General features: G+C 50.0%; 1 protein-coding gene across 2 annotated transcripts in view; it reads left to right on the top strand.

Moving 5' to 3' along the window:
• LOXHD1 (lipoxygenase homology PLAT domains 1) overlaps positions 1-13,239 on the top strand; it is a 162,838-nt gene that overhangs the window by 110,295 nt on the left and 39,304 nt on the right. For both annotated transcript variants that reach the window (XM_055324162.1, XM_055324163.1), the window contains exons 25-28: positions 120-284; positions 4,044-4,225; positions 8,473-8,589; positions 9,577-9,739. In XM_055324162.1, coding sequence (XP_055180137.1) covers positions 120-284; positions 4,044-4,225; positions 8,473-8,589; positions 9,577-9,739 — 627 coding nt within the window. The remainder of the gene's footprint in view (positions 1-119; positions 285-4,043; positions 4,226-8,472; positions 8,590-9,576; positions 9,740-13,239) is intronic.

A 13,239-nucleotide genomic window follows, 5' to 3' on the forward strand; every position in this document is an offset into this window, starting at 1 on the left:
TGGTGTAGTTATAGACGTCAACCACAGGGCGGGAAAGAATGTGTGGAGTCCCTGAAGTTGCCCACAGCAAGCCATCTGTGGGGAGCTTCTTGGTGGGTTCTGTGTCTCCTTCTCTCCAGGCAAAGCTCCAGGCTGGTTTGTAGACTGGGTAGAGGTGGATGCCCCATCCCTTGGGAAGTGCATGACGTTCCCTTGTGGCCGCTGGCTGGCAAAGAATGAAGACGACGGAGCCATCGTCAGGGACCTCTTCCACGCGGAGCTTCAGACAAGGCTGTACACACCATGTAGGAAGCATACACGGCAAGGCTGGTCCTCCTCCCAAACCCCGTCACTCACTATCTCAACTTGGTCACCCACTATCTCAACTTGCTCCTGGTCCCTCCTCCAGCCCTTCCCTGGGCCAGGCTCATCTTGGAGATTTGGGTCTCTCGCTCCTCTCCCTCCCTGGGCCCTCTGTGGGCTATGGGCAGTGTTCTGGGTCCACGGTAGGGAAATAGGAGCTTAGACCAACTTCCACCCCAAAGCAGCTGGTAAAAACATGCAGCAAGTCTCTCTGGTGCTCAATTTCCTTGTAAGACCCAAAAGGGAAGAAAGATAAAAGTCTAACTGAGAAGTAATTATCAGCCCCACCGCCAGTCTTCAGCCCGGTTGGTAACAGGACAAAGAAATCACTCTTACCAGACTTTATTCTGATGGCAGCTGGGGTGGGGTGGGGGGGCGGTGGGGAAGAAAGAACTTGAAAAGATGATAAATGTGATTCCTTTCACCCAGTTAAAGAAATGGAGGCAGGGGAACAATTTGGTAAAGTTCCAACATTTCCTCTCCAGTGTCATCAGAAAGTATATATTCAATGTTTATGAATATGTAGGTACATACTAGGTGCTGGGAATCAAACTGAAATCAACCAAACTATAAACATCTGTCTGAATATGCTCATATTAGAACCAAACCCACAGAATACAATTTTTTCTAAACAAATAATTAGTTATACCAAAAGATTTTCCCCCAAACATCTCATAATTACAGAGTATGAATCAGTAATGAATTTTTTTTTTGCCTGAAGCAATTAAACTGGAAAAGACTCAATCCATCAAGATATTTTCTGGTCCAAGGCCTGAAATAAAGTGACATTTCCCTCTAGCAAAATCTCTGCATATACAAAACAAACCCTGGATCCAGCCACTGCCCCAAGTAGCCACCTTCAGTCTAGGACACATATTTACCTGGCAGATGTACGCATGACTGGCAGCAGGACTGCGTGAGACTCTTCGAAACAAAAGTAGCTGTTTCTCCCTTCATGCCCTAGGAAAGGCCTTGCTCTGAATTTGTATGGCCTGATCTTGGGTATATTCAGTTCTAGGCTGATACTACAACAAGCCCATTTGCTCTTGTCTTAGACTCACATTTACAAAGAAAAAAAATACAGAAGAGGCTTCCTTTCCACCTGGGAGAGCTATGGAGGCAGCTTCAGAGTACAGGTCTCACCAGGCAGGTGCATAGAAGGGAGTATCTGCTGCTCAGAACCTATTTTCTTATTTGGGAGAGATCTTGAGGGCCCACAGCCAGGGAGCTCCAGGTACTGCGGAGCTGCAGTCCCAGGAGAGGTGGCTGGGCATCATTCTCAGGGGCCTAGCAGGCTTAGACCTAGATTCAGTAGTTCGGCAAGGCTTCCCAATATATGTGAAACCAGAAGAACAGAACAAGATGGCTCTGCTTCCAGACCATCTGAAATGTGCTGCCTATACAAGTAGAGGTCCATTAGGAAGAGGACCACTGTGATGATGTGAATGTATAGGCTCCACACAGTGTGGAGCCCTGCAGGTCAGATTCATGCCATGTCAGGGCTGAGAGGCACCTTAACCCTTAGCCTGTGTTCTGAGGATTGCTGGTATCAAAGAGGGTGTCTCAGTGTTGCTGGTGGAAAAGGAGAAGGGATGAGAGAGAACAGCTTCCCAGTTCATACCATCCAGAGCAGCTCCTCAGGTTTAAAAAGTCAAATTTTTTTGTGAACATTCGTCCTAAAGGTATTTCAAAGAACTGCACAGAAATATTCCACTGAAAATTAATTTCGGTTAAACCATCTGAAAACCATGGATTCTGTTAAACCCTCTCATTTGACAAAGAAAAAGGCCCAGAGAAGTACATCAATTTTCCAAGGACACACAGCTTCTCAATGGCAGAGACAGAAATAGACCAGGAAACACTCTGAGGCCAGGCCTAGACCAATGAGGGCTGAAAGTGGACTATTCCCACACAGATATTTCTAGGGCTTCTCCCACTGCCAGCTAGTCTCAGGAAAGCTCAAGTCCATTGCAATCTTCTCTGCTCAAGGCCTCCTGGGCCTTAGACCATGGAGACACCCAAGAGGGCTTAAAAGAAGTTGCATCCATTATTGCAGTGGCCTGCGTTTCCTCTTAACCTTGGTCAGGGCCCTGTCCAGGCCACTGTGGGAATGGTGATCACCTCCCTGGGCAATTAGGTCCTGTGACTTGTGGGTAGAAGCAGTACTCACGTCCAGTTCATGATAACTGCACCCCTAGAGGTTGACTACACTGGATTTAGGGGTCAGACAAGCCAGGGCTCAAGTTGCAGTTCTACCTCTGACCAGCCGTATGACTTGAGGCAAGTTATTTTACCTCTGAGCCTTGCTTTTTCATCTCTAAAGAAAAGTATAATGATATCTCCTCCACAGGTCATTGTGAAGGTTACAGATGAGGAAGGTAGGATGCTTAGTAGAGAGTCTGGCATGAGGCGAGTACTCCATGAATGGCAATTACCATTATTATAGGCCTCACAACTACAATTCTACAGCAGAGTAGCCATCATCATAAATGAAAAGACAACTCATTTGCTTTGCAGCAAATTTGGAGAAGGTTGGGGCCACCTGTGAGAAGGTGACTTTTAATGTGATTTCTTTCAAGGTTGAGACCACAGAATAAGGTAGCTTTCTGCTTAAACTGTTTCTCTGGGTTTTTAACATATTTTTTTTATTGTTTCGACTTTGAGTATATAAACATTTATATATATGTATGCAACAAATAAGTGTCACAAAAAATTTTTACCCTCATTATGTGTGATGCCCACATAGATGATATTTTTTATTCAATTCTTTTCAATTGAATATATTGAGTAGAAAATATCATATATTTTTTTAAATAGTGGTGCCTACCCACCTAACTTATTTTACAACCTGCTAATGGATCTCAATCTGTAGTTAGTGACACATTCTTTTAAACTGCTGGTCTCAAGCTCCAGTGTGAAGTCTGAGTTAAATATTTAGATGACTAGAAATCACCCTGTAGACAATCTAGGGAGAGATTGGGAATCTGTGTGTTTAATAAGCACCCAAAGAGTTGCTGAGGTGAAGGGTCCTCAGCCCACACAGTGGGCAATGCTGGTCTCTACCCATGCTGGTGGCTGCCCACAAGGAAGCTGCTTGCCAACAGTACTGATGAGTCAGCCTCCCTTTTAAGGAGTCCACAAGGTCACCCCTCTTCCCCAGCATCCGACCCAGCAAGGGCCAAGTACATTATGGAGGGTTTGGGAGGGCAGGCTAGTGTGGAGCAAGTGACGGCAGGAAGAGGAAGGATTCTCACCCTGTAGACCGCTGACCCAATTGGTCCATGGCTCTCTGAAATATAACCCTCCTGTTTATAGTGTCTACAGCTAAGGATCATGGTGAGGACACATTACAGAAGAGGAAACCAAGGCTCCTAAGTGACTTGCCCAGGTCACACAGAATGTCAGGGTAGAGCCCGTGCTTTCAGCCAAACTGCTGTACTAGCTCTGTGATGTGAGAGGCATGGAGACCCTGGTCCTTGGTGACAGGGGCTGTCTGTGGGCAGTAGGCATGACAGGACACTGCCTCTCCCCTCCCCCTGCCTGCGATTGCTAAGAAACCATGTGAGGGTCCAGAACCCTGGACAGCAGCTCCTGGTGATGCGGCCCCAGGGCAGTGGTGCCAGTGAAAAGCTTGATCTTGCCCACATTTGTTTTCTGTTCTCACCTCCCCTCTGACTTCACCCCCTGTCCACCACCCTCAGTTGTCCCTTACGAGATCATCCTGTACACCAGCGACGTCTTTGCTGCTGGGACAGATGCCAACATCTTCATCGTCATCTATGGCTGTGACGCGGTGTGCACCCAGGAGAAGTACCTTTGCACCAATAAGAGGGAGCAAAAGCTGTTCTTTGAAAGGAAGTCAGCCTCCCGCTTCATTATGGAGGTACCTGGTCTCAGCAGACTGTGGGGGGAGCTGGGACTGGGAGGTAGAGGGGGGCATCAGAAGATCGGGGAAGAAGAGGCCTGTGTCCAGAGGCACCCTGATGGCTGCTGTTAGTAAAGAAGCCAGGCAGTTCATCCAGCCTCACTGGGCCTCACTCGGTACATCTGAGTAGCCAGGACAATGGGACACGTCACCTGCCCCACCAGGACTAGTATCAGGAACTAAGGTGACAATGAGTGGACAGGGTTTGGGGAGACTAGAAGCATAATTCCAGTTCCACTGGGACCATCTCCAGTGCTAGCAACAACACACACATATCCATGGAGAGGGCCTGGCTTCAGACATCCCATATGTTCTCCCCAGCTCCCCTGCTAGCCTAGGGGTTTGCTTGTTCCATGCTTACTATAGGTGTAGGTCATAGCACCTTGACATCTCACTGTCTCCCCTGTGCACTGCACCATGTACTAGGTTGGGTGGAAGAGACAAGAAAAGGGGGGCACCCAGACTCTGCCTGCAAGGGGCTTGCAGTCCAGGTGGAGGACCCCAGACTTCCACATAAGGCTAACAGAGAGAGTCTGGTCATCCTTAGAATAACTGATCCTGTGGGTATGAAGGCTCGGTCATAGGGCTCTATCCATTGACTCATTCAACCCCCCCATAGCAACTCTGGTTTGTAGTTATTCCTGTTTAAAGATGGGGAAAGTAAGGACGGAGTGCTGAGTAGCTTGCATAAATTCACACAGCTAGACTGTAGTGGAAGCAGGATTCAGACCCAGGAGAACTGGCTCAGAATACGTGCTCTTAGCCCCTGCAGAACATGAGCCCATGGCATTGAGGGCAAGTAAGGGATTGACTGAACATGTGATGGGTATTCAGAGAAAGAAGGCTCCTTGGATGTGGTGGCTTTGAACTGGACTGAATGCGACTATAAGCAGGGGAAGGCATTGCTAGCAAGGGGAATATTGTGGCCAAGGGCCAGAGGTTTTGGTTTTTGGTTTGAAGCATGTTGTTTGAAGTTTGGCCAGAGGGACAGCAGGAGGGTGACAGAATGGGTTGGGGACTGGCTGAAGCAAGACTTAGAGGGGACAGCTCTGAAAGAAAAGAGCTAGATGTCTCAGGAGTCTGGACGCATCAGATAGCGGGGACCTTTGGAGAAATGTCCCTTATCTTCTGATGGGAAACAAAGTCCAGAGCCCCTTTCTCCTCCCCCGGCCAGTGTGTCTGTTGGGGGACTCCCTGCTCCCTCCCCACCTTCTCTGGGAGCAGTCAGCACTTGTGGGAAGGTTGCCACCTTGGTGGAGTCTTTACTGGGGAAAATTCAAGGGTGATTCATTTATCCACACAAAGCAACAGCTCACCCACTCGAGATGGCCTGGTACATGAGTCATCCCAGCCTGACGCTGTTAGTGGTGGTGGTGGGGCTATGATTACACCTCAGCGTGACTTCCATGGAGTTTTATCAATGAGGTGCCCACTAATCAGCAGCTATAATTTGCCAGTAATTTGTTGCTAATTTTTTTCTTTTTTCCTTTTCAAATCTATCTGGCTATTGGAGGAATGTGAGAGTCTCGAAACAAATGAAAAAAGCTTCGTGTCCCTGCCTCTCCCTGTCTCTTTTCTGACTGATCTCCAGGTGAGACAGAGAGAGCTGGATGGCAGGCACATAAGCTCGAGTTCTAGGCACATAAGCTCTGGCTCAGACACGAGCTCATGAGGAAGCCACTCCCCCCCCCCCGTGGCTTTGCCCTAAGACACAGGGAGTGGCTGGGAGAATGGTAATAATAACTAATATTTGTTCCGCACCTGCCTTGTGTTAGCCCTGTTCTGAGCACTTGAAGTGGATCAATTCATGGAGTCTTCATCACCATCACAAGAGTTGGTGGTATGATTATCCCTTCTTACAGCTGCAATGGCAGGTAAAGAAACTCGCTCAGGACATCATAATTAACAAAGGGCAGAGCCAAGATTTGGGCTCAAGCAGTTCAATTCCAGAACCTTCTCTTCCACCTCTTGGGAGAATATTAGGGTTTCCTCTGATTCTGGGGCTCTCATGAAGGCCCACCATCCATGGCTAGCAGTCCCCTAGTGACCTCCTTGCTCACTGAGGGTCACAACAGAGATGGTCACCCTGACATGGCATGCATAACTGAGTGGCTAGATGGCTGAGGCTCCAGAAGGACCCCTGAACAGCAGGTCCACACATCCCAAACCTCAGAGGTGGGATGGGGAAGGAGGAGAAGAGGCACTTGGGCAGAGGGAGAGGCAGGTGAATCTTCACTGCTCAAAGCAGCTGGCAGCTCAGTGTCCTCGGGTGGACCTTCTGTGGGCCAAAAGTTTTCTCCATAGCTTCTGTGCCTCTCCCATCATGAGGGAATGAGGCCTCATTAAAAATGTCACTAACATCAGCCTGAAGTCACCCATCTATCTGTGTTTCATGATCAGACTGCCCCTTGGGGGCTCACAGGGGACACCACTACACCACTCCTAGGGTGCAGCGAGGGTGAGCTGGCCAGTAGAGAGCAGGATGGGGGGACAGTGATGCAAGCAGCAGAAGGCACGGTAGCTATAGCATCCTTTTTAATTCTCATAACTTGCAACAATGTGGTACCCTGCGGGTAACCCGGAAGGAGAGAATGGTTGACATAAAGAACCGTGGCTGGGATCTTAGACCTAGAAGTGACCTCTGAGGGCTACTCTGCTCATGCCTCTGCCTTCAATTGAGGAAGACATTGTTCTCCCCCATTTTATAGATGGTTGAGGAAGGCACTGGAAGAGCAAGTGCCTTGCCTCAGATTGCAGGGATTGTAGGTGGCAGAGCTGTGGCTACAACTGGGAAGGATGAGGGTGGGGATGACAGTAGGGGGAAGTTCTCCAAGCAGTGCTGATGGGCCTGCCCTGGGCTGCCCACTGTGGTAGCTGTGTGGGGAAAAAGGAAACCAGTGGTCGGAAGCTGTTGCGATTCATTTTAGAGTTCACTTCCGTCTGTGGTTATAGACACTTTGCATTTGATGATTTATCACTCAGATGCCATTCACTCATCACGAACCCTCACCCACCCCAGACCTGACTGCCGTCTCCTTGCACTGAGAACTTGCCCGTGCTGGCCAGGTGGCCGGCTCTGTAGAGACGCTGCCAGGACACTCAAATTGGCACATCCCCCTCGCCTTATGACTGGCCACCTCATTGCTTTGATAAAGGATGTGGAGGGATCGGAGGGATCAGTCATTCCTGATAGAGTCCCTCCCCTGCACTCCATGCCATCGGCTCCAGGTGGAAGAGAGAAGAGCTGATAGCTCCTGAATTTCAGGGACTCACTGCGGCACACACACATCAGCTGTCCCATTCAACAGGACTTGCATCCACATGATCATGATTATAGTTCAACGTTGTGTCTGAGAGAACCTGGCTGTTTTGCAGATGAGGAAATGCTCATTCTTTCATCCTTTCAGCCAATATTTACTGAGCACCAGAGTCTCAGGCTCTGTTGTAGGCTTTGGGGATAGTGGTGAGCACAAACAGGTGTGGTGCCTGCCCTTGTAGCTTTCAGTGGTAGAGGACAGGGCATTACACTGATGAATGCAAATTTCCCACTATGAGAAGTACTGGGCTGGGGGTGGGGGGGTGTCATAAAAAGATTTGACTTTCTTGCAGTGGTCAAGGGGGCTTCCCTGAGGAAGTGATCCTATATCTGAAACCTGAGTGATGAGGTTGAGGTTTAGGTAAAGAAGAAAAAAAATGAAGGGGCTGTGGGAGCCAGTGCAAAGGCCCCATGGCAAGAGAATGTCAAGTTTGAGGGACTGGAATTTGAGGGATATAGAAGAGGGGTAGCTGGAGATAGAGGGTCTCCTAGGGGCCAAGATTAAAAGGTCAGGGTAGCAAGACAGGGCATAGGTGGAACCAGAACTCATCTTCTGATACTCAGGTCAGTTCTCAAGCCAAGAACAAGCTGCCACAAGGGTGAGTAATGGAAAACAGAGAGGTGAGCTCCACCATGGAAGGGAAGGATATGGGAAGACAGCCTCCTAGAGGTTGATCGCACTGAGTTCTGGAGTCTAGGCTGATTTTAAGTGGGGAGAGAGGAAGGGAAGCCTTAGCCTGGCATGTGAAGAGGAGAGTAGAGGCTGGCTCAGCCGGACAGTGGGGACATCATTCAAAGGGACACCCACCCTGGGGAGGCAGGATATTTCTGAGGTTGTACTTTCCCGGACCTTTCAGCTACCATCTGGTGCATGTTCTCCTTTCCACAGTTAGAGGACGTGGGGGAAATCATTGAGAAAATTCGGATTGGCCATGACAATACGGGCATAAATCCTGGGTGGCACTGCTCCCACGTGGACATCCGCAGGCTCCTCCCAGATAAAGATGTGAGTTTCTGACTGGTCTGTCCTGCTGGAGTATTTTTGCCCCCTTTCCAAAAGAGAATCAAGGCATATTCCTGATAAGAACCTGCAGCTTTATGGGATGCCTGGGTGGCTCAGGCGGCTAAGCATCTAGCTCTTAATTTCGGCCCAGGTCATGATCTCAGGGTCATGGGATCAAGCCCTGAGTCAGGCTCTGAGCTCAGCAGGGAATCTGCTTGAGATTCTCTCCTTCTGCCCCTCCCCCTACTTGCTTGAGCACTCTCTCTCTCTCTCTTTCTTCCTCCCTCTCTCTAAATAAATAGATAGGTAGATAGATAAATAAATAAATAAATAAATAAATAAATAAATAAATAAAAGAACCTGCAGCTTTATTAAGTTGAGGTAAAATCTAAGGACAGTTCACCCCGTTTGCTCAGAGTGCACGAACCAGCTCAGGTCCAAGGCATAACCTTTCAGAAGCTCATTCAGGGATCAAGGAGGAGGATCTGGGCAGCCCTGTCTCTGCTCCCCACCCCCAAGGTCACACTACTAGTGAGTGACCAAGCATGCCCTTCCTGCTCCCCAAGGTCAACTCATAGAAAGAAATCCACCAGCACAGCTTGGCAAGCGTTCTGGAGCCACAGAATTCTAAGCATGGAAGGCTGGTTTCAGTGGTTGTGGTTGAGGGACTTGAGAGCAATTTAACAATCCTGAGCCCCTTCCCTTACTTGTGGAACCCAAGTGTGCGGGATGGGGCTCCAATATCTATTTTTAAGTGACCCTGGGTACCCCACCTTCAAGAGCCAACCGCTGATGCAGTTGTTGAAGTCTTTAAGACTGAACCTGCTGGAATCTGGGCTGAGCCCAGCCTACCCTGTGGCGTGTGTGTAATCTGGGGGTTCTCCATGACCCTCATCCTTGGTCCCCATGAGTGTTGACATGCTGAGGAACCACTGACATCAGAAGGCTCCACACATACGACTAATTTTCCTCTTGTTTCCTCATCCCCAGGGCACAGAGACCCTGACTTTCCCTTGTGATCGATGGCTCGCCAAGTCAGAGGATGACAAGAAGACCATTCGAGAATTGGTCCCTTATGACATCTTCACTGAAAAATACATGAGAGATGGGTCCCTAAGGCAAGTCTACAAGGAAGTGGAGGAGCCTCTGGACAGTAAGTGTGGTGCCCTCGTCACAGTCAGCAGCAGCCCTCCCTTGTAGGGCACCTGCCCCGTGCCAGGCTGAGTGTTTGCAGCCAGGAGGCTGGGTGTGTAACTAACTCCAGTTGGTAGAGAGGGTGCCTGAGGCCCACAGAAGTGGTCTAATGTGCTCTCATTCACACAGCTGATAAATGGCAGGAAAGATGTAAACAGCAGGCAGCCCTGCACGTCCTTCCCTGGCCTGACAGTGGGACACCCCATCCAGATGCCTGTTCACCCGTGCCTGGATTCTCCTGGTCCCCATGGCCTCCCTCTTCTTGGCTTCTCCAGCTACTCCTCTGCAGGCCTGGGTCCTCCCTGCTCTCGAGGGATCCAGCTGTCTCTACTACATATGAATAGAGAAGCATCTTGGACTTGTGTGTAGCTGGAGCTGCACACAGGGGTTTGGTGCAGCCTTGAGCATCCAGGGCCGTGGCTTTCTTTTGTCTAAAGTGCAGGTACCTATGCCCATTCCTCACTGATGCAGGCTTCTCTGCAGGGTCTGCCTCAGCCCGACCACAGCCTCCGTGTGCTTCTCGCTTCACTTGTGGACTGCTCTCTTCTCTTCCCATTTCTCTGACTGGCCCTCTGAGTGCTGTTTTCCTCTTGTGCCAGTATTGCTCAGACTCAGTCCTCAGCCTTCTTTTCTCCTTTCTTTTTACATTGTGTGTGTATGTGTGTGTGCATATGTGCATGCACAATGGCACCCATGCATGCACACACATTCCTCCCAGGCCACAGGGACAGTCACACCTCTTTTTTTGACCCACGATTCCATTGTCCTGTCAACCCCCAGGTTATTTGGTCAGCCTTGAATGAGCTTTCAGTGTGTCAGAAATCAAATTCACTTGCGAGAAACACGCTTTCCACCATCTATGATACACAAAAGAATACTAAGGATCTCTTCCCGGTGGGCAGTGTAAATGGATCAGAGATGCCCTGAGAGAGCTTGGAGATCCAGCTCACATTTGTGGTGTTGCATTCCCTCTTGGAAACAATGGGAGTAAAATCCAGGATCCCAGGCCCCATATGGAACCAGGAAGATGTAGACAGCTATGGCTCTAACATTTCCTTTCATCTCAGTTGCTACTTGCTTAGAGATAAAAACAAGTGTCGCCTCTGTAATGTGCCTTTCCCAACCCAAATCCCTTTGCTATTAAGTCTGGGGGAAAATTCTCTTTTCTGCTTGTATCCCAGAGGATGCCTCGGAAAGCTGTCCCAAGCGGCACACTTGGGCTGTTCTGTATTAATAACATGCCACAAACCCACTCTGTGCCTGGCGATGTTTCTAGGGAAACATCTTTCCACTGAGAACCGTGTGGCTTGGGTGGGACAAGGAGGGAGGAGGATCCAGAAATAGCCGGATTTGACTGCATAACTGCATTGCTCAGCACCCAGAAGCTGAATCAGTTTTCGCTCCCCTGAGGATTGGAAAGAGCGGTGGGGGTAAGAGGGAGGGGGAGAAGGAGGGCCACTGGGCCACAGCCCCCGGAGGGTAATGGCACCCCACTCTGGGGCAACAGCTCATAGAAAAGGTGTAGAGCAGGTCTGAATGCACGGCCAGGAGGTGACTGGGGAGAGAACAAGCAGGGGAGGACAGTTGATTGTTGTGTCTAAACTGTGACAAGATTCCTAATGTCACCTCCTGTCAGTATGAGCCAGACAGACCTGGGTGCTGTTGACTCTTAAACACCAAAGAGAAGATTTTACTTATTAATGCGATGCATGAAATGCTGACAGATGCTGTGCTAAGCAAGGCAGGAATGGAGGGCAGAGTGACAGTCCTGGGGGGGGGGGTGCAGGGTGGGGGGCAGGCCCCTGACAGCCATGCTCACAGGGCACTGCGGAGGTCTTCGAAGCAGACTGCCAGGCAGGGAGGGAGGGTGGAGAGGAGTTTTGGAAAGGGCTTGAGGGAGGGGAGCAGAGTTCAGGTTTGCACGTGAGTTTGTGATGTCTCGTCAAGGTGGATGTGCCCCCCCTAGGTGACAGGGCCATGGATCTAGAGCACAGGAGGGCACTGGGTTGGAGACACAGACTCAGGGGCCTCACAGAAGTCCACGCCCAGGGTGTGCAGGAGGGGAGCTAAAGGAAGCGGGCAGAAGCACGCATCTGAGGGGCGGCAAGAAGATTAGGAACCCCTAAAGCTGCTGCTCCAGAAGGAGCCACCAGAGAGGCAGATGGAGAGCAGGAGAGAATAATGCTGTGGAGTCCAAGGGAAAAAGAAGAAAATAATAGGAACCACGCTGTGGGGGTGAACGTGTTCCACAACTGTGGGTATGAGTAACTCATGTCATCTTCCTTTTCTCGATGTAATTAAATGTGGCCTGGGCCCACTTGCGAGAGTTGGTAAGAAAGTCCATCTCAGTCACTATAGGGAGAGAGAATCCGTCTTTTTGGATTTTGAGAGAATCATGAGCCTCCCAGGAGGGGCCTAGCCGCTTCGTCCAGGGCGGGTACCATGGAGAACTGTGTCCTCCTGCCACACAGTGACCATAGCTGCTGGTTCTCCACAGACATGCAAGCGTCATTCCTCTGGGTGGCCAGAAACACCTCGATTTCATCGTGAGACCCTCTCTTCAGCCACGAGGCCTCCTTGCCTCAAGTTCCCAGATAACCCCACAGCCATCTCCCCACCTCCGTGTGCAGGTGAGGGGTCCCTGCCAGCCAAGGGGACTCCAGAGCCCTGCCCTCCTCACAGGCCGGGGAAATCAATCTTCCTCCCAATCTGGCCACTCCCACCTCTCACCTCAAAGCCACAATTTCCATCCCTTCCTTTGGGAATCAGCCAGCTGAGTCCCTTCTTCTTGGCCTGAAACTCCAAAGCTCATAAGACAGAAGAATCTGAAGAGGAGACAATGAACTCTTAGCCTTTCCCCCTGGCATGGAGGTTGAAAAGGGAGATACTTTATCCTTCTTCCACGAGCCCATAGCAGCAGAACAAAGACAAGACACTGGCTTATCTTTATTTTCCTTAATAATCTTTAATAGCTGTCCCACCACTATTTATCCAGCCCTTCCCACAGGCCATGGGAGGTGATGGAGCACGTAGCTGTCACTCCGGGCTGGTGTTGGTCAGCAGAGTTAAAGAATTAATCAAAATAAGGACATAGACACCATGGGGAAGCTATCATCTCAGAAATATTTGATTTTTTCTGAAGACCATCTAGAAGGAACTGGCATGAATACTGGTCACCCTCAAACAGGAAGGCGTATTATTGCCCGCATGTTGGGGCAGGTAGATGTAGTGAGCGTGGTGCATGCACACACTTCGGCCCATCCTCCAGCATCTTCCCTCCTGGGAGCGCGGGAAGCCGGATGGGTGGATAGTGGGTGAGCTACGGGGAGGAGCCTCCAGCCTCTGGGTCTGGGAGCCACCTGGGTCCAGGTCAGATGGGCAGACTTCCCACGGGCGCGTCCTTGCAGATTCGTAGCACAATGTGCATGAGTGGACAGATAAAAGGCAGACACTACCTCC

This window comes from Nyctereutes procyonoides, unplaced genomic scaffold (assembly GCF_905146905.1).
Source record: "Nyctereutes procyonoides isolate TBG_1078 unplaced genomic scaffold, NYPRO_anot_genome, whole genome shotgun sequence".
In the NCBI taxonomy this organism is placed as follows: domain Eukaryota; kingdom Metazoa; phylum Chordata; class Mammalia; order Carnivora; family Canidae; genus Nyctereutes; species Nyctereutes procyonoides.